General features: G+C 37.4%; 1 protein-coding gene across 1 annotated transcript; it reads left to right on the top strand.

The window, feature by feature from the left end:
* Window positions 1–296: 296 nt before the first annotated feature.
* Window positions 297–20895, top strand: LOC146922386 (endonuclease 2-like). Its single transcript, XM_085715356.1, has 9 exons — window positions 297–585; window positions 740–911; window positions 19079–19186; window positions 19309–19364; window positions 19450–19533; window positions 19828–19920; window positions 20028–20095; window positions 20444–20517; window positions 20609–20895. The coding sequence occupies exons 1-9, from the start codon at window positions 475–477 to the stop codon at window positions 20728–20730; spliced, it is 888 nt and encodes a 295-aa protein (XP_085571482.1). The 5' UTR covers window positions 297–474; the 3' UTR covers window positions 20731–20895.
* Window positions 20896–22431: the final 1536 nt, after the last annotated feature.

Raw genomic sequence — 22431 nt, 5'->3', positions numbered from 1 at the left:
TTTGTAGCTTCGCAATTTTCACGGTAAACTTGCCTCGTAACGCGAGAAATATTAACTTGCCGGGTTTCCAAACAGGCACTTAGTCCTACTTTGTTATTGAGATCCCATCTTTCTGAGATGCCACTTATGATTTCCAACACATGAGAAGAAAAAATTGTTTTTCAGCAACAATACTAATTATATGTCAAACTAATATAGTCATGTATTTATTTAAATGATTAAATCATCCGGTTCACATGTCATTGTCACTTCACACTATGAGTTATTCATCATCGAATAAAATATCTGCCACGTTTATGGAACGGGTAACAATTTATCACACTATTGACAACAACTTGTTGACTTTATCACAAAAATATTGCCCACAGGTCTACTTCTTCATATCTCTTTTGAATTGCATAAATTTGGTTATATATAATACTGAAACCATAGTAATGTAAAAAGTCTTTTTGTACACTAATATAGGAAAGTACTATGAATTGTTACAAAATTGTACTAGTGACCATAATTTCATTTATGCTTTTGGTTCAAAATACAAAAGAATGGGGAGAAGATGGGCATGTCATTGTTTGTAAGATTGCTCAGGTCAGAATCTGCCTTTAGCTTGTTATCTTTCAATATTTTGAAATTGAATTTCCCACTGTTAGGGGATCATACATTCACGGACTCAAACATAAGCGGCCGTCCCATCTTAATTTTTGTACTAATTTTGTTTTTATACCTGATTTTGCGAGAGCAGGCTCGACTTAGCGAGGCAGCTGCAAAGGCTGTGAAAAAATTGTTGCCAGAATCTGCAAACAATGATTTATCTAGCAAGTGTTCATGGGCAGATCATGTGAGGTTTATCTATCCTTGGTCGTCTGCTTTGCACTTTGCTGATACTCCAGACTATGTTTGCGATTACAACAACAGTAAGCAACAACAATCATTTCATTAATCAATTACCGTCGATTATTTTAATGTGTAGATTGTTTTTTAAGGGGGTGGGTGGGTGGGGTGTGTTTAATGCGTAGATTGTTGTTCAAATACAATTGGATGCCAATATAAAATAATGTAAATTAGTACTAAGACATGATTGGACGCCAGTGTACCACGCTGCAATAAAATATGATTGTATTGTAGGTCTTTGTTATTAAAGTTTTTGCCACGTGGGCATGGTCAATAGTAATATTGAGAAATGTGAAGCGGGTGTGGTTAGCATGCATAAGCCATAAGAGTCATCATGCTCTTTACCTAAATGATTTTGCTCACTCCCAAAGTAAAAGTTCATACGCCCCTACGCATGTTAACTCACGTAGCGTGAGTTAACCTACGCCGATTATAAGATGAACGTGACTTTAGTCACGCTACGTGACTTAAGTCACGCTAGTTATAAGTTGGCCGTAATTTTATAAGTTGGATGTTATAACTTACGCAAGTTAACTCACGCCCGGGATTTACACTAGCGTGAGTTAACTCACGCTAGTTAGGCCGGTGGTCACAACTCAAGAACATGTTTTTTGGACTTTGGTCGGTTATTCAACCATGATTTTATTGTGTTTTACACGTTTTTTCTTGTTTTTAGTGAATTTAGTGCATATAAAACCTATGCACTAAATAATTTTCAATTATGCCTTGGTTTTTTTTTGTTACATTTAAGGCCTATATTCTAAATTAATTTATTATTCTAAATTGTTTTGTTTACATTAATCTAAATTATTTTCTTAACTTTATACTAAATTATTTTATTAACATTATTCTGAAATATTTTCTTAACATTATTGTAATTTAGTTTGTGCACATTAATCTAAATTAATTTATTAACTTTATTCTAAATTATTTTGTTTACATTACTCTAAATTATTTTCTTAACTTTATTCTAAATTATTTTATTAACATTATTCCAAAATTATTTTGTTAACATTATTCTAAATTATTGATAAAAGCAAATGGACTAAATATAAATAAAAGTAAATGGACTAAATATAAATAAAAGTAAATATAACAATATCTTATTTTATTAATAATTGTCACATTACAACAATTGTCATTCAATAATGTTGAAGTTATTCACTAAATCTACTTATTTCCTCCTTTTTGGGGTAAAAAGTGAACAATCTTCGTGGGGTAAAATAGTGAGCGACCTTCTTGGGGAAAATACATCATCAACTCTTGAGCTAAATTTAAATCGTTTTTTTACCACAAGAAGTTCTTTTACCCATGGTAAAAAGTTTACGCGGTTAAAAAAACGAGGTTTAAAATTATCCCAAGGGTCGATCACTTTCCCAAGTCGGCTACTCACTATTTTACCCCGACGAAGTTTGATCACCTTTTACCCCAAAAGAGAATATTGAAAAAAGAAAAGAAAGAAGAGAAATAGAGGGAGAGAGTGAGGAGGCGGAGAAAGTGATATGGTGTGAGGAATTAGGTAAGTATGGAGGGGTATTTATAGGTAGAAATGTGAACCTAGGTTATATCTAACATAAATGTGGTCAAAAAAAAAACGTGTGAAGTGGTAAAAAACGTGTACATTGAATGTTGAAAAGCCGACAAAAGTTGGAAAAACGTTTGTTCTTCACTTGGAAGCCAACTACCGCAAGTTAACTTGCGCTAGTCTTGTAGTTTGGCGTGACTTAAGTCACGTTCATATAACACTTACGCATGTTGAGTCACGTAACGTGACTTAACATACGTAACAAATGCACACTAGCGCAAGTTAAGTTGCGTAGGGGCATTTTCGACTTTTACTTTGGGAATGAGCGAAAGCTGTTTGGGTAAAGAGCGGGATTCAAGCCATAACTTATGCACCATGCATAAGTCTGCATAAGTCCAACCCATTAACAACTAGCCCACCAAAATTGCTTTCTACACCCCGAATATTGCTCGAAATATTGTAAATATTGCTCTCTTGAATATATCATGGTATGAATGATCTAAGCTGAGCTTCATTTGAAATATGATTTACAACTACGGTACCTCATATACATTGAACATATTGATTCTCAAGTACCAAATGTACATGTATTCTCCAAGTTAAGTGAACTATATCTGGAGGGAATGGAAAATTTAAAAGAATTATGTAATGGTCCCATCTCATTTGACTCTATGAACAATTTAGAGGAGCTAACCATCAAGTGTTGTCAAAATTTACAAAGGTTGTTCAAAAGCGGCCTAAATCTTTTCAATACGAAGAACGTGACGCTAAAATCATGTCCAACGTTGGTTTATGCTTTTAACTTGTCCACTTACATTGGAGAGTTTGGAAATAATTGATTGCGAGAAATTGGAAATCATAATTACATATGATACAAATGAAGAAGTAGTCCATGGTGATAATGATAACAAGAATTGCGGCTCGATGTTTCCAAGGCTGAATGATCATTAACACCTAGCCATAGCTTTTGGTTTTGTTTTAGCTCAAAATATTGCTCTCTTGAATATTGTAAATTATGCCGAATCTTCAATCTCATCATCGTCATCATCAACGTACCCGAGAATGCCAAAACCATTTTCTTTGTGGAAATGGTTTTTGCGAGTTGTACTCCAAAACCATTTTGTTGTGGAAATGGTTTCCGGAATCTTCAATCTCATCATCAACACTTGTCGTTCATCATCATCACCGTCATCATCAACTGTAGGAATGCCAAAATCATTTCTTTGTGGAAATGGTTTTATTGAGTTGGACTCCAAAACCATTTTGCGAGTGGAAATGGTTTACGTGAGTTGGACTCCAAAACCATTTTCTGTGGAAATGGTTTTGCGAGTTGGACTCGAAAACCATTTCTTTGTGGAAATGGTTTATGTGAGTTGTACTCCAAAACCATTAGATGTACTTAATGGTTTTCTTTGATCGGTCTCCTCTCTTCTCTCAACTTCGTCTTCTTAAAAAACTCTTTCCGGAAACACAATTCAAACCCTCTCTCATACCAAAAAACGGATCAAACTCATTCGAAAATTCTCAAGAACATTCAAACAATGTTCATGAGCAATTTTTCCGAGAAAATCATAAACTCACATAACACCACAAAAATCATCGTTACAATCCACAAGAGCACAAATCAAAACAGACAAACTCAAATCGTTCATCAATTCAAAGCCGAATTTCGAATCTACGTTTTGCAAAATCGGACGGCAACAACATACTCACCAAAACCAAAAATCGGCGTTCAAACGATATCAAACCGGATTCAAATCTCCTTCCAAATCGTGAAGCATCGTAGATTTGAAACTCGAATCTCAACAACAACAAACCGTTTTCGAGAGAACGAGAGAAAGATTTGAAATAGGGATGAGAAGAGGTTTCTAAAGATGTAAAAAGATTAAGTTTAAGATTCGGCGCAGTAGTTCCGTCACTGAAACTCAACCGTCGCCGGAATCTTCTTGTTTATTAACCGGTTTTACGGAAAAAAATTGAGAAAGATGAAGTTTGAGAGAAAGGAGAGGGTAACATGTTTGTTGGGGAGAGAGAAGAATGAGATGTTATGACCTCCTCCCTTCACGTGCATGCTTAATGGGGTCCGGCGGTCTGGAACGTTAAACAAATGCGACGGTTGTGGTGTCCTTATGCATGGTGCATAAGGAAATCACTTATGCACCATAACTTCGGCCATGTGAAGCCTCTTGATTAACCTACACGTGGACATCCAATTAAGACATATTGAAGGTGAGAAAAACACAAGAAGGGGGGTTGAATTGTGTTTTGAAAAATTCTTCGTTTCTCCTAAAAGCGAACACACCGATCGAAGCTAAGTGAGACGGCTTCGAAGTGACAATCGAGAATCTAAATGCGGCCGAATAAAACGAGAGAGAGAGAAGAAGAACGACACAAAGCAATTATCTTGGTTCCTTCCACAATCCGGAAGTAGTCAGGTCCCCTTGCACTTCCAAGGAGATTTCACTATGAGTAATATCCGATTACAAATGCTCGAAGCACACAAGCAAGAGACTTCCTTTGCTCAAGCACACAAGCTAGAGACTTCCTTTGCTCAAGAACACAATCAAGAGACTTCTGCTCGCACATAACCGCAAGAGACTTCCTAACTAAACAAAATTACACGAAGAAAATTGTTTAAGGTTGAACACTTGATATACAATCGAGGTGCTCTCAATACAAATCGGATACGGACTCAATGGACTTAAGAATTTCTAAGATATGACTTTTAGACACGAAATTCTAAGTGAATGCAGTAACAATTTCAGCGGAGATTTGGCACTTGTAAAAATGTTATGAGTCTTTCGTTTAGCGTTCTTGCATTACCAAATCTTTAGGTCTTCACTCCTTTATATAGAGGTGTGAAAGAGACGTTGTGAAATTGCCGGCACACCAAAGAGTCGTTGTTGAAGCTTGATCTTTCACCAATGATCTTTTGCTGATTTGGTTGTTGTCCTATGAAGAACCAATTTGAAATCCATTCCTTATCCAAAGGAACATATATGCGAGCGAGACCGTATTTCGGAACCGTTTTCTTGTCTTGAAGCGTGGACACAAAACGAGTAGTGGAGAACGTGGTTTGTACAATTCGTACAATAGTACAATGTCAACGCTTTCGTCCAAATTGCAAGCACATGCCTTCAAACACCTTTGAAATGGCCGTTGCAATGTTCCACCGATTTTCTGTTTGTGTTTTCGAGACCAATAGACGGCTTTTGCAATGTAGATCCTTCAATCTTTGAATGTTTTGCAAATCCGGTTGATCTTCGGCTTACGGTGAAATGACTTCGATGAGGCGGCTTCGATGATGCGGCTTCGATGAAGCGGCTTCTGCCGGCTTACGATGGTGCGGCTTCTTCGGCTTCGATGATGTGGCTTACGGACCTCTTGTCTTCGGAAGCACTATTCTTCGGAGCGACTTTACTTCGGGAGCGGTATTTCTTCGGGAGCGGCTTGACTTCGGGAGCGCTTTGCCTTCGAATCATCTAAGCTTCATTTCCTTTTGCTCTTTATTTGCTCATTCGAACCAACCAATGATGTAACTTTTTAGCTGTGGTCCTGTACACTTGAACAAATATTAGCTAGTCCAATTTACAATTTTTAATACCTTGTTATCATCAAAACTCTTTAAGGTTCATTGTTAAACACATTTTGTTCCAACAATCTCCCCTTTTTGATGATGACAAACAATAGTATTTAAAAATTGATCAATTGTTGTTAATCTAATTAACAAGTTGACTTTGGGGTTACGAGGTTTGTAAGCTCGAATGCGAGGTTTGTAAGCTCAAACTCCCCGAGTCTGATAGTCTTTAAGGTGAGGTTTGTAAGCTCCCCCTAAGTTCTATCCGGGTTAATGAAATTCATTTTTCGCACAATAAAATTATCGAGCTTTAAAAAATTGAATCATTGAAAGAATTAACTTATAGATAAGAAGAATGGTTCAATTAATTTTACTTGAATTTTGATACTTCTTCGTTCGTTCATAGCTTATACCAATAAGGTAAAAAAATGATAGAAGTTTTTTAAAAATTTCAAATGCCATTAATGGGGCTCGAGCCTTTAAATACTTGTCACATATACTCCCCCTTTTGTCATTATCAAAAAGATTTTAAAAAAAAATAAGCACAAAAGACAAAAAGATTTGAAAAAAAAATTCAAACATGAAGAGAGTATACTAAGAAATTAACTAAATAAATCAGAACCAAAGTATATGAACATGAATATCCAAATATCGAAGCGGCTAAGCGATCAGAATCATTTAAGCATTCGAAGCATTCGGAAAAATAAAACAAGATGGTTTTCGAAGCAAGGACTAAAAATTTAAAACACACAACAAACAAAAGATAACACTAAGGTGTGCAACTAATGATTGGTTTGTTGTTGTTTCTTCATCTTCTCCATTTCTTCAATTTTCTTCTCAAGCTTGTTCTTCAAGAAATTGTTGCCTTTGGAGAAGAGTCTGTTCCCTTTCTCTAGCCTCTTCTTTGCTTCTTTGTGCCATCTGTTTCTTCGGAAGCTTACACAACCTTTCTTCTCTGGTCAAGTAGTCCTTTTCGAGAAGAAAGGCTGGTTTACCGGGAAGCAGTGTAGAACTTCTTACTGCGAGATTACGCTTTAGATGCTCCATTAAATTCCTGACGAAGCTTCCTTGCTTCGATGCACTTAGCCTTTACATTTTCAATAAGCTCGGCCGGTTACGAAGTGATACCCGGGAGTCTTCATATGCGTTGGTGAGATCAATTGTCCTCCTTTGATCCACCGGATTATGCATTTGACTAAGGATTGTGAGAAGCTCGGCATTAATATATCCGGATTCCGGGATGTTTGTGGGTGGTTGTTCAAGGGTTTCAAGACCGAATCCGATTTCCGGGTCTTGACCGGGGTTAGGAAGCTGGAATGGTAAAGTGTGTTTGTGTGTTTGAAGATGAGGGCTGGTCGGAAGCAATGTGTGCGGTAGAGGTTGAGGCTTGAACATTGACTTGAGAGTTGTCAACATCCATGGGAGTTGGTTAAGGGAGTGTTCAATTTCGGTTGGTGGTTGTTGTGGTGAAGTTGATGTTTGAGTGTTGAGTTGGGGGTCAATGGTAGGTTGTTGGTGATTGTGGGGGTGTTGTGAGTTTATGTGGTTCGGTGTTTGTTGATGGGGGATTTACGAAACAACATTTTCGAAGCATTTATGCAGGTTGTTTCGAAGGCTTTTTACGAGGTAGATTTGTCTATAGGTAACTCACACGAGTAGTGGAGAGCAAGGCTTGTCTAAGACGAAGTGTCTTCTTCTTGCTCGGTTGCTTGTGGTGAAAGGGGTGAAATGGGGGTAGAGGTGGCGGAATCGACATACCTTGAGCGAAGAGCCGGCTACGAAGTGGTAGCACTAGGTGCTTTCGTAACCGCTTCGAAGCTTTAACGACCACTTCCTTGACTTCTTCGGACTTCTTCTTGAAGAATTCATCACAATTCTCCGATCCTGAAGCCTTGAGCCTTTGATCCCTTTCCGGATTGTCTTTGAGCTTCTTTCCTTTTTATCTCGGCTAGCATGCGAACGACTTGCTCATCGGCTTCTTTCTCCATATCGAAGTCACTACACCCATTGGAGTGAAGGTTAGTTCGGATGCCTTCTCCTTATGCTCATTTCTCTTTACCCCATCAAGAGCTTTGTTCGGATGCTCTTCTGTGATGATGGACTTTGATTTGTCCTTACTTCTTTTCTCGGGAATAGAAGCAGCCCTAATTCTCTTCTTCTCTGTAAATCTGCTAACTTAAAAGCGGCAAATTCTTTAGCCATTCGGCCTTGGCGGGAGTCGGCTCGACCATAGAGCTTTTTATATCAACAGTGCCTTTTTCTTCTTCGGCTTGGGCTCGGCTTCCTCTTTTTCTAGTTCATCCAAAGCTTCATCCAGTTTTTCCTTGTGATAAGCTGTTTCGGCTTTCCCCTCTTTCTTTTAACATCCTTCTTTTGCTTGCCCTTATCGGTAGTTGCTTCGATGCGGTGGCACTCTTTACCTTCTTCACTATAGCGAGGAACGACTTCCTCTGAGTGCTTGCATCTTCTTCCGGGACATACTTAGCAGCGGATTGAACTAGGAAATCGAGTCACTTTCCTTAAAGATGGGAGGAAAGTCCACGATTATCTCGGTTTCGAGCGGTTGTCATCTCTAACCACTTCTCATCTTTAGGGGCTGTCTTGAATATGTTCATAGAATGCAATGTCTTGCTGCGATAGTCTTCTCTGCGGTAGATACTTCGAAGCAATTATCGAAGCACTCCTTGTATTTCTCAAGAAATCCGGCACTCTTCCTTGATGAAAGATCTCGGACAATAATCTTCCATAAGGAACTTGTTTCCTTCCTCTGACAGTGCTTTCATTTATTGCCCGAGAGATGATCCATTACATATCTTGGGAAGTTTATCTTTTCCGGAATAGCCATGAAGTAAATTGCTAGCTTACGTTGGTTGTTAGGTTGATCGAGACCCTCCTGCTCTTTGAAAGAAGCGATCGTTGCGAATTTCACCAACATCCTTTTGTTGTGAATCTCCATTTCGAAGGCTTGGCATCTTTCTTCCCACCCGGAAGAGTGTTGTAGTAACCTTGTAGCGAGAACATCATCCTTCTTGACTATTTCTTGGAACCTACCCTCTGCTTTCATTCTACAAGCTTTAGCTATAACGTCCTCGGTGATGGTTATAGGAATGCCCATCACTTCGACCTTATTTCTAAGCTATCAAATGATGTAGGATTCATATCCATGGTCATTTTCCCTTTCTTTGACCCGGCTTGTTTGCTTACGACTTTTGCGAGGCTTTTCATTGTACACTTCAGCTCTTAACCAAAAGTCCTTGACCAAGTTCACATACGTTGGCCCATTTAGCATCTTGAAATACTCGGACGGCTTCGAGTTTCTATCAATCCTTCCATTTCCACTTCGTACTTCTTGAGTGAAGCAAAGTCCACCGGTGACTCTACTTGAACTATTAAGGATTCCCATGGAATATCCATAGTCTTCTCTTTGTAGACGGACCCGGATCTGGTACGCTTTGCATGAGTCCTTGCTCTTCAAAGTAGCTTCGATCCAACACTTATGAAAACCCGGAGAATCAAAATCCACTTTGGATTCTCTACGGACTTGTAAATCCCATTCTTCCAATTTCATGCTTCTTCCTCTGTAGTCATATTCGGGGATCATTCGTGAAGTAGATCTTGAATCTTCTCGTTGCGAACTTGATGATGCCATTTTGATGATTGACGAAGATTTGAAGAAGATGAAGATTTTAGGGTTCTAAGGTTGAGAGAATGCGCTTACTTCGCAAGAAGTTTGAGAGCAAATGTGTTTGTTGTGAGTGAGTAGTGTGTGAATTGACAAAGTGTTAAAAGTAAAACGATTGCAATTCAAAAGAGACAAACAAACATAACATTAATGACAAAATTGGGGGCGCGTGAAAAGTACTTTCAAAGCTAAAATCATCATTGCCCTTTTTAGTTATACACCAACACATACGAGCCACGTAAGAAGTTCACAGTAACTACCAAGTTAGTGGGCCGGAAGTTACTTTTAAAAAGTAACTCCCAACGTTTCCACTAATTCAACTATTCGAAGCAATAAATCCCAAATTTTCCGGACTTCGGATGCTTGACGTCATCGAAGCGAGTTTTCCTCGAACCTCGATAAAGAGCTTCGATGAACTACGCCACGAACTAACTTCGAGAACCTAAAATCCTATTCGGGAGCAAGCAAACATCTAATCGGACACGTAATGCATGTTCAAATTTTTCTTTATAAAATCAAATCTTTCAACGAGTTAAAGGCTTAGTAAATATATCGGCCCATTGATTTTCGGTATCAATGAATTGTATATCTAAAATTCCTTTTTGAACATAATCTACGATAAAATGGTGTTTGATTTCAATGTGCTTAGCTCTTGAATGCAAAATTGGATTTTTAGACAAACAAATAGCGGACGGTATTATCACAATAAATGGGAATCTTGTTAGCGATTATACGATAATCTTCCAAGCGATGTTTCATCCAAAGTAGTTGTGTACAACAACTTGCGAGTGAAATGTATTCCGCTTCGTAGACATAGCAATAGTTGTTTGTCTTTTGCTAGCCCGAGGATATAAGATTATCACCCGAAATTGACAATTGCCCTTTGGTTGACTTTCTTTCAATCCTATCACCGGCATAATCGGCATCACGAATCCAATTAGCTTATAATCTAAGGATTTCCTATAAAGGAGTCCAAGATTAGTTGTTCCTTTCAAATACACAGAAGATTCTCTTGACGAGTCATATGAGATTCTCTAGGATACGATTGGAATCTTGCACACAAGCATACAACGAATAAAATATACGGCCTAGATGCGGTGAGGTATAACAAAGAACCAATCATACCTCTATACGACTTCGATCTACTTTAGCTCCTTCATCTTCTTTGCTTAAGGTGCACGTAGGGTGCATTGGAGTGTTCATCACTTTACAATCTTCAAGTTTGAACTTCTTCGAAGCGCCTTTGTGTACTTTGATTGATGAACATAGACTCCATCTTTGCATTGATTGATTTGAATGCCAAGGAAGAACTTGACTCTCCCATCATGCTCATTTCAAATTCATCCTGCATTAACTCGAAAATTCCTTGCAAAGAGATGCATTAGTAGAACCAAATATTATATCATCAACATATATTTGCACAACAAGAATATCTTTCCCAAGGGTCCTTCGAAGAGTGTAGTATCAACTTTGTCCTCTTTTAAAATCATTCTTGATTAAGAAATTACTAAGTCTATCATACCAAGCTCTGGGAGCTTGTTTCAAGCCATATAGTGATTTCTTCGGTTTAAAAACATGGTCGGGATATTTAATATCCTCAAATCCAGGAGGTTGCTTGACATACACTTCTTCTTCTATGACACCATTTAGAAATGCACTCTTGACATCCATTTGATATAATATTATGCCATGATTAACTGCATAGGAAAGAAGTAACTCGATTGCTTCCAATCTTGCAACCTGGAGCAAACGTTTCGGTGTAATCAATGCCTTCTTGTTGACTATACCCTTGTGCAACAAGCTTGGCTTTATTTCTTGTTACTTCACCTTGCTCATTCGGCTTGTTTACGAATACCCATTTTGTTCCAATAATGTTCTTGTCTTGAGGTTTGGGTACCGGATCCCACACATCATTTCTTTGAAATTGATTCAACTTTTCTTGCATAGCTAGGATCCATCCATCATACGAAAGTGCTTCATCATTGTTGTAGGTTCAATCATTGAGATTAGTCCAATCATTGACTCCAATTGTACGAAATGTGATCTTGTTCTTCTTGGACTATCTTTGTTTCCAATGATTAGCTCCTCGGGATGTGAAGACTTGTGTTTGAATGTGTTTACGGGAGGATGCGCTTGATGTGAGCCATCTTGTGCTTCATCGAAGCGGCTTCATCTTGTGCTTCGATGTGGGTTCGGCTTACGGACTATCTTCGGACTCGGCTATCGATCGGGTTGGAGTAGCTTCGGGGAACTGTATCTCTGCAAAACTTTCACCTTGCTTTGAAGTTTTATCTTCAAGCTCCTTGTCATCAAATTTAACGTGCATAGATTCTTCAACACGAGTGTTTCGAATTATACACTCTGTATGCCTTTGACCTTTCGAGTAACCTAAAAAGATTCCTCTTTGGGCCTTGGCATCAAATTTCTTTAGGTAGAGCTTGTTGTTCAGAATGTAACATGTACATCCAAATTGATGAAAGTAAGAGATATTGGGTTTTCTTCCTTTAAAGAGTTCATATCTTGTTTTCTCCAAAATAGGTCGATATAGATCCTGTTTTGAACATAGCATCTTTGTATTCACCTTCGCCCAAAAATGTTTTGGTAAATTGTTTTCATGAATCATGGTTCTGGCCATTTCTTGTAAAGTTCTATTCTTTCTCTCTACAACCCCATTTTGTTGTGGTGTTCTAGGAGAAGAGAATTCATGGAAAATTCCATGTTTTTCACAAAAAGCTTCAAATGGCTCATTTTCAAATTCTCCACCATGATCACTTCGACTTTCAAAATTTTTGATTCTTTTTCGGATTGAATTTGAGTGCGAAATACTTGAATACATCACACGCAACATCTTTACTCTTTATGAATTTCACCCAAGTCCATCTGTTTTGTAATCATCAACAATGACTAATCCATATTTACTTCCATATAAGGATGCGGTACTCACTTTGGTCCAAATAAATCAATATGGAGTAATTCTAAAGGTCTTGAGGTTGAAACAATGTCTTTGGTTTTAAAAGATGATTTCACAATTTTCCCTCTCGACATGCACCACGAGTGCATCGAATGATAGTCGATGTACGGTAGCCCTTTCACGAGTTGTAACTTACTAAGCTTAGAGATTAACCTCCGGTTAGCATGTCCCAACCTTCGTGCCACATCCATTTCTTATCATTCAGCGATAGTAGGCACATCACCTTCGATCGGCCGGTTCGGAAAAATTGATTTTATAGACATTGTCAACTCTCTTTCCCTTGAACACAATGGATTTGTCTTCCTTGTTGATTCTTGTACGAGTTGGGTTTTTCAAAAAGCACATCATAACCATTATCACAAAATTGACTAATGCTCAAAAGGTTATGTTGAGACCATCTACCAACCATACATTATTAATTGAGGTAGAGGAATTACCAATAGTTCTGTACCTATGATCTTGCTTTATTTGGTTGCCTCCAAATTTCACATTTCCTCCCTCTTTCATTGTTAAGTGAGGAACATGGACTTGTCTCTGTCATGTGTCTTGAGCAACCGCTTGTCTAGGTACCATGATCTTTGCTTTGGCCTTTGCTCTTAGACATACCTGCATCATTGACATTTTTTGATTTAGGTACCCATTGTTCTATGGGTCTGGAAGGTTAGTACTTAAGGCTTTACTCTTCACTTCTTGTACCTTGTCTTTTGTGAGTTGGGTTGCTTCGATTAACCATCACCTTAGGTTTTGGTATTTCGAAGCGATGCTATCTTCTTCGAAACTTAGACTTGAGCCCGGATTTTGGTTTTACCGGACTACGAGGAATAGGTTCGATCTTTTCGGGATCCTAACCTTTGAAGTCTTGGAATCGATTTGATCATAACCTTTGACTTAGAGTTCTTTGGCTTTGAAGTAATCTTAGCCTTAGAACTAGAAGCTTCGAGTTACGATTGAACAACGATTTCCAACTCGGCCCCTTAGTACAAAGAAGGTTTTCGATCCTTCCTTGATGCATTCACAACAAGATTTTAGATTGGTTTTCTCAAGTTTCACTTCGGAAAACCAATTCCTCTGCCATTGTTCTTGTAAATGCTATAAATCATAGAGCTACTGCCTTGTCAATGCCGGATATAATAAAATCTTCAAGAGCAATTTCATGGTTACTTAAAGGTTTTTCATTACACTTTTCTTGTAACTTCGACATAAGAACTCGAGTGATCTTCGTATGTTTTACACATGAAGTCAAAGCCCACTAAGTCCTTGTTCGAAGCTTTCGGATCCAATAGAGTTGATTTTCTTTGTTGTACCAAATCGGCATATTTTTCTTTTAAATCCTTCAACTCATTGGTTCTTACTTCAAAATGTGTAAGAAGTTCTTTAAGTGACTCAACAAGTTCATCTCTCGGGAATTTTGGAATATACCTCGTTTTCATCTTCGAGTCCGAATGCGATCCAACTTCGAAGTTCTTGTTGCTACCAACCCAACGGCTACCTTTGCATCTTCATCGGCTTCCTCTTTATCGGATCCGGATTCACTACCCAAATCATCCCGGGTTGCCATTAAACTCTGCTTAATCTGCTTCTTGAATTTGCTTGGTTTGAATGTAGACCTCTTTGACTTGTCCTTTGACTTTTCTCTTTGAAGATCGAGGGCATTCGGCAATGAAGTGTCTAGGCTTCTTACGGTTGAAGCATCCCTTCGATCTTCTTTCTTTGAGCTTACGGAGTTACCTCTTACGGGAGAGAAACTTTTGTTCTTCTTGGCCGGATATTGAAGTCTGTTTGAGAGCATGGCCATTTCGGCGGCATACGGTTCGAGATGAACTTGAGCAGTTCTTCCTCTTCGCATTCAACCACTTTGAGAGCTTTTGATGACTTGCCTTTGGATGGAAGAGCTATTGATTTACTCTTCTTAGTAGACTCATGTTCATTAAGACTTAACTCATGAACTTTGAGAGAACTAACAAGATCTTCGACAACTTAAAGTGTTTAAATCTTTAGCTTCCTCGATGGCGGTCACTTTTGGTCTCCATCTGGCGGGTAAGCTTCGAGTATCTTGCTTACATGATCGAAGCAACATAGCTCTTCTTTAGAATCAGCAGCCCGAAACTAAGGTTTGAAACCTTGAGTACATCTCCTCGATAGTTTCATCATCCTTCATCTTGAATAACTCATGCGATGTACGAGCGGGAGAGCCTTTGCTTCTTTGACCTTCTTGCTCCCTTCATAATTTGAACAGAGAGAAGCAAACATAGCTTTAGCGAGTGGATTTGTCACTCATCTTCATATACTCGCTTTGGGTATGGCGGTGACAAGAGCTCCTCGATAATATGATGCTTCTTGTAGAGTTTCCTCGGTTACGGAGTATGTTTCTTTCTATCCACGGCAGCTCCTTCTTCATCAAGGACTAAATCACCAACACCATCTTCCAGAATATCCCATAATTCTTCATCTAGGCTCATGATGTAAGCTGTAAAAATTGGTCTTCCACTAAGAGAACTCTTCGACATCTCCATTGAACTTTGGAACTTTTCCAACCTTTGGTTTTCTTACTATCACTATAATCATGTGAGACATTTTTATAGCTAGTATCACCGGGACCGATAGGAGGAGGAGTAGACATGTTTTTCTCGGATCTTTGGCTGTTGCACGGTTAAGTGTTACACAACGGACCAAGGCTCGATACCAATTGAAGGTGAGAAAAACACAAGAAGGGGGGTTGAATTGTGTTTTGAAAAATTCTTCGTTTCTCCTAAAAGCTGAACACACCGATCGAAGCTAAGTGAGACGGCTTACGAGTGACAATCGAGAATCTAAATGCGGCGGAATAAAACAGAGAGAGAAGAAGAACGACACAAAGCAATTATCTTGGTTCCTTCCACAATCCGGAAGTAGTCCGGTCCCCTTGCACTTCCAAGGATATTTCACTATGAGTAATATCGATTACAAATGCTCGAAGCACACAAGCAAGAGACTTCCTTTGCTCGAAGCACACAAGCTAGAGACTTCCTTTGCTCGAGAACACAATCAAGAGACTTCTGCTCAAGCACAACCGCAAGAGACTTCCTAACTAAACAAAATTACACGAGAAAATTGTTTAAGGTTGAACACTTGATATACAATCAGAGGTGCTCTCAATACAAATCAGATACGGACTCAATGGACTTAAGAATTTCTAAGATATGACTTTTAGACACGAAATTCTAAGTGAATGCAGAACAATTTCGGCGAGATTTGGCACTTGTAAAAATGTTATGAGTCTTTCGTTTAGCGTTCTTGCATTACCAAATCTTTAGGTCTTCACTCCTTTATATAGAGGTGTGAAAGAGACGTTGTGAAATTGCCGGCACACCAAAGAGTCGTTGTTGAAGCTTGATCTTTCACCAATGATCTTTTGCACGATTTGGTTGTTGTCCTATGAAGAACCAATTTGAAATCCATTCCTTATCCAAAGGAACATATATGCGGGCGAGACCGTATTCTGGAGCTGTTTTCTTGTCTTGAAGCGTGGACACAAAACGAGTAGTGGAGAACGTGGCTGTACAATTCGTACAATAGTACAATGTCAACGCTTTCGTCCAAATTGCAAGCACATGCCTTCAAACACCTTTGAAATGGCCGTTGCAATGTTCCAACGATTTTCTGCTTGTGTTTTCGAGACCAATAGACGGCTTTTGCAATGTAGATCCTTCAATCTTTGAATGTTTTGCAAATCCGGTTGATCTTCGGCTTACGGTGAAATGACTTCGATGAGGCGGCTTCGATGATGCGGCTTCGATGAAGCGGCTTGCGGCTTACGATGGTGCGGCTTCTTCGGCTTACGATGATGTGGCTTACGGACCTCTTGTCTTCGAAGCACTATTCTTCGGAGCGGCTTTACTTCGGGAGCGGTATTTCTTCGGGAGCAGCTTGACTTCGGGAGCGCTTTGCCTTCGGAATCATCTAAGCTTCATTTCCTTTTGCTCTTTATTTGCTCATTCGTAACCAACCAATGATGTAACTTTTTAAGCGTGGTCCTGTACACTTGAACAAATATTAGCTAGTCCAATTTACAATTTTTAATACCTTGTTATCATCAAAACTCTTTAAGGTTCATTGTTAAACACATTTTGTTCCAACGGTTCCGTCACCGAAACTCAACCGTCGCGGAATCTTCATGTTTATTAACCGGTTTTACGGAAAAAATTGAGAAAGATGAAGTTTGAGAGAAAGGAGAGGGTAACATGTTTGTTAGAGAGAGAAGAATGAGATGTTATGACCTCCTCCCTTCACGTGCATGCTTAATGGGGTCCAGATACTGGAACGTTAAACAAATCGACGGTTGTGGTGTCCTTATGCATGGTGCATAAGGAAATCACTTATGCACCATAACTTCAGCCATGTGAAGCCTACTTGATTAACCTACACGTGGACATCCAATTAAGACATATTTACATTATTTTTTTAGCAGTATTTTTTTAAGAGTTGCATATTTACATTATTATTTATTTATTTTTTGCTAAAAAAAAGTAGATTTTAATTAAATTTATGATACTCCCTAAAATTAAATTGTTTTAAATTACCTTTTTTATGATAATCAAAACTTCAACAACAATTTATGTTTGCAAATCCTTGTAATTAAGATTTTTGACTTCCTTTCTTAAAAAAACAAAAAGATTTTTGACTTCCTATAAAGGCTTCTAGATATTTTTACACAATTAATTCTTGAGTTGCACGACAAATTTTATCATATAATATCATATAATTATCGGTTTATGAATTTATTACTAAAAAAATCTTTGGAATTTAATTTATCGAATAATGTGGTGGTTAGTGTTTTAAAAATCGGATTGAACCAGTGATTTAACCGCTTGAAGGGTGAACAAACTAGTTTTGTAGTTGATTGATCTCAATTATAAGGTGGTCTGTTAAACTGTGTTTTTTTTTAAACGGCCTAATTGTTAAACTAAAGATTAAGCACAAGATGTGCTAAACCAATCAAAGATACAAAGTCAGGATCTAAACAAACAACCCACACACAACAGAGAAAGAGATACAGCCTAAAACACAAGCCACCCAAAAGCCATTAACAGAAATACAGCTAAAGAATCCACAAGTCCTAGCTCAGGCGGCAAAATGCCGAAATTGTTAGGCCGGATGCCATGACCGGGGTTCGAACCCCGGTACCTCCACTTGTTTATGAGTTTATAATGGCTTTGCCATTTCGTCTATCTACCAAAAAAAAGAAATACAGCTAAAGAACAACATCAGATAGGTAGAAACAAAGCAATGTGGCAAAACAGAAGCTAAGGCTTCACCCACACTAACATCTCAGACAAAAAAACCTAAGACATCAAAGGCCCAAACATGCTCCAAAACACCGCCACAGTCTAAACACACAGCCTAGCTCGAAACCACCTGCTGAATGCAGAAGACTGGCCACAACAAAACATGAACTGCTTATTCACGCAGGCTAAGGCTAACACCGAAAGTTGATCCACATCACAGCGGTATAGCAGCAGAGAGAAAACAGATACAGAAAAACTCCTAAAGCTTGTACAGAAAGCATAACACAAAAGAAGCAACAAACAATAGATAATGATCCCAAATCGCCACTCAGTTCCGCCTCCACTCCTATACACTCCACCGGATGCGACAAGCACTAATTTAAAGAGAAAATAAAACCTTTACACCTTGATCGGATAACTCGATGATAAGATTTTTGCTTCCTCCACTACTTTTTCCCAATTAAACCCATCTTGATTGAAAATAATGGCATTCCTAGCCTTCCAAATCGTAGATATATTTGCGCACCGAAATAAGCCTAATATATCCTTCACCTTCTTATTACTTAACACCAGCACTTTGAACTGTTTATGGTTATTAAAACCTCCATAAAAAAGGCAGTTTGGATCCCACGCCATTTCAAAGTCTTGTTCCATACCACAGCTAAAGAAGAGATGATTAATTTTTTCAGGACTAGCGCAACCACGAACACAAGAAGTAGAGACATTAACTCTTACCCTTCTCAAACAAATATTTTCCTTAGTGGGGAGCCTATTTTGCAAAAGCCTCCCAATTAACACCGATACCTTATGAGGGATCAATGGATTCCAAACATTCTTACCTGACTCCACAACATCTAACTCCACTTCGCTCAACACTAGATACACTTCCTTAACAGAATAACACGACTTCCCCCACTTCCAACGATCTTAACTAGATTAAATCAAGGTTTAACAGGTTTAACCATAGTTATTCAACAGATTTTAATTTTTTTATTTATATTTTTTCCTTTTCGATGTTTTATTTCTTTTTCTATTTATTTATCATCTAATTTATCTGTATAGTTAAATTCATTGAACTAATCGAGCCATGAGTCGATGATGTCACTAGTTTAGATCTCCTCCTTAATAATAAGCTTTGAAAGATTAAACTTATTGTCGATTACACTTTCAGGGGATTGTAAAGATCAGAAAACTGGAATTAAGGGGCGATGTGTTGTGGGAGCGATTAGAAATTACACCAACCAGCTCCTCGATTATGGCAGTGCCATAAAACCTAAATGTAAACGCTCCTTTCCAAATTAATAAACTAAGTTGTTACCTATTGTTATTATTTTTATATATTTTTCTTCTTTATGACTAACAAAATCTGGCATGGATATTACTGTAACATCACTATATCAGATAACCTTACACAAGCCCTTTATTTCCTTTCACATTTTATGGGAGACATTCATCAGGTTTGCATCTCTAGAAACACCAAATCACATATAATATATTTCCACCTAACTTCGGAATTAATGTTGTTAATTATCATATCTGCAGCCTCTGCATTGTGGCTTTGTCTCAGACAAAGGAGGCAATGAAATAACTGTTCATTGGTACACAAGAAAGCAAAATCTTCACCATGTATGTCAAAGTCATTGCTTCATCAAGTAAATAAAAAATAGTATATAAAACATATATATTATATAGGATTTAATACATATACACTTTCAGTATAAAAAATGTGTGCTTTGTCAATCAATCATAATTGTTACTACATTAAAAAAGTTTGACATTATTCATAGCTAGTTCTAAAACTAACATATGAAGATTTAATTCATAATTGTGATTTGTTGAAAGACGGTGTAATCATTTATACAGTATATCAAAATTATTTTCTATTACACTTTTCACTATCTAATTGTTTACGCGATGAAGGTTTGGGATGTGAGCATAATTGAGACAGAAGTTGAAAGATTCTATGACTTAGAGCTAGGCGATTTCATCGATGCAATTCAAGAAAATATTACGGTATGCCATTACTATGCATCACAATATTCATCATAGGTTATCACTATTACAAGAAATTGTACTTTCAAAGTTTCATATTTTTCTTCCATATTTTCTCCTGCAAACAGAAAGTATGGGCTAAAGAAGTCGAAGAATGGGAGAACTGCAGTTCGAATAACATCGCATGCCCATCAATGTATGTTCCATTCTCAGCTATTAGTACGATAATTTAATATGGATTCTTTTGATTTTTAGTTTTATAAAAATTTCTTAATAACATTGATAATGCATAATTCCAAATAGAAAAAAAATATGTAAGTAAAACCCTCTTTGTTAGATGTCAGCAGCTTCCATTTTAGACAAGTTTTAACTTAGAAGTGTTAAATATGTTTTTAGTTCTTGTAAAAATAATACTCTACTATCAATTTAGTCCTTAGAAAATTTTCATTCAAGTTTAATCCTTCTCTCTGTACCATAGTCAGGATTCATTAATTTATATGTGGTATTTGGAATACACAAGCTTGACTTTGGTCTAATTTTTCAGATATGCTTCGGAAAGTAGCGTAGACGCGTGTAAATGGGCATATAAAGATGCATCTGAAGGCTCAACACTCAAAGGTAAAGCTCTAAGAAGTTCATAACTATGATAGTTGAGACTAGTTCCTTCTACTCTTTTTCTCATTTTCTACCATGAAACTATGTTTTGCAGATGATTACTTCCTGTCACGTTTTCCTATCGTTAATTTGCGATTAGCTCAAGCAGGAATTCGATTGGCTGCAACTCTAAATCGTATTTTTGACAATGACACGAAGTTGGCAATGTCGTTGTAATTTAGTGAAATAACAATAGTTGGAATGAGAGAGTTAGAGGGATGTTGATTGTAAGACAAAAGGAAAATCATTTGTATTTTTTTCTTTATTTAAATTTATGATGCAACTGTAAATGAGATGTACCATAAGTGTCACTTCAATAAATAATAATTTCGATCTTCTCCACTTTTTTTTTTTTTATGTTATGCTGCATTACTCTATTTTTTAATTTAAAGATATGTTTTTTAAATGAATTATAGTGGACAAGTATGCAAACAAGAAGAGGCTACATGTGATCCTTCTAAGCATCTTGATGGAGAAGGGGACATGAACATTAAAATGATTCCTTTGGAATTAAGCTTATAGGTCCAGAAGAACCTTTGTCCATAAAGAAAATGTGGATATCTAGTAGGTAAACATTTGTTCAAAATCATTTTGAAGATTGGCACCCTTCTAAGATGTCATCATTTTAAATCCATCTTAAGCACAATGAGACTACTCTTGCAAGTTGCAACCTCCCTTGTTTACGATAGACCAACAACGATTTCATAAAAGCCTCCTTCAAAAAAACGATTTCATAAAAGCCTGTGCCGCGTATGTCTTCGAAGGGCTCATAGCTGGAAGCTTTGGTGTGTTATATATGCATGAATGCCATGTTAACGGATCCAGTCTGAGATCAACTTGGAGATCTGTTGCCATGATTCACGATATATACATATACAATGGATAATATATCGACGTGCAAAGTAAAAAGAGATGATGTCCCTCTTAAAGATATAATCCCTTTCCATGTTTATCCTGTTCTAGTCATTTTAAAAGCTCTAGAAACCTTTCACCGTTTGGGTATTGCAGTTTAGAGTTTAGACCCGGTGTTGCTATGAGGCCGCCACATATTTATCGGAAGATATCTTACGATAGTGTATTTTTTTTATTCTTTTTTGCGTATGGTAAGATATCTTCCGATGATGTATTTTGCCTAAAAATCTTTATGGCTGGTCGATATTAACATACTGGCTCAAAGTCATGTTTGGCAAATAGGCCGCAGAAGGAACTTTTCCCACTACTCATATGACTTCAATTATAATTTCAAACAAAATATGTAATCTAAGAAATACACTTTCAGAAAGCACATGTTGTTTTAAACTAGAAATTAAATGTGATGGTTGGGAAATTTCGTTCCATAGGACAAGGAAGAACAGCACCAACAATAATATGGTTGGCAAAGCACATGTTTATTATTTATATGTTTCAGATTATTAACATGTAAAATCCTAATCATATATGCGAAATCATTTTTGGAATATTCTTCCTTCATCTCAATTTTTATGGCTACAAGCTTGTGAAGATAGAATTCATAAAATATAGTACTAAAATATTTGCCACGCTTTAATTAAGAGCCAGCATCTTATCCTATTTGTCAATGTTGACTTAAAATGCACTGAAATATTACTTCAAATATCTATTGCAAACACTAAAAAGAAATAAGGTTTTTCAGCACTTTTGGCCTCGAAAAATAGCGATTTTGTCCCCTTATAAAAAAAAATTATAAATGTGATCCTTTATTTTTAGCCCATTTTGCATTAATGGTTATCCCATTTTATTTTGATAAAGTCAATGCATATGTGACCAGTAAGTATCATGATACTTTAGGCTACATTTTTAGCTAGGTCTTGTTAACGAGTGCCCCCTTTTGGGACACTCTTTAAGCATGCCACATTTAGC

This window comes from Medicago sativa, chromosome 5 (genome assembly GCF_051527215.1).
Source record: "Medicago sativa cultivar Bolivia chromosome 5, Bolivia_mono, whole genome shotgun sequence".
NCBI classification, from domain to species: domain Eukaryota; kingdom Viridiplantae; phylum Streptophyta; class Magnoliopsida; order Fabales; family Fabaceae; genus Medicago; species Medicago sativa.
This window is presented reverse-complemented; position numbering and strand designations above follow the sequence as displayed.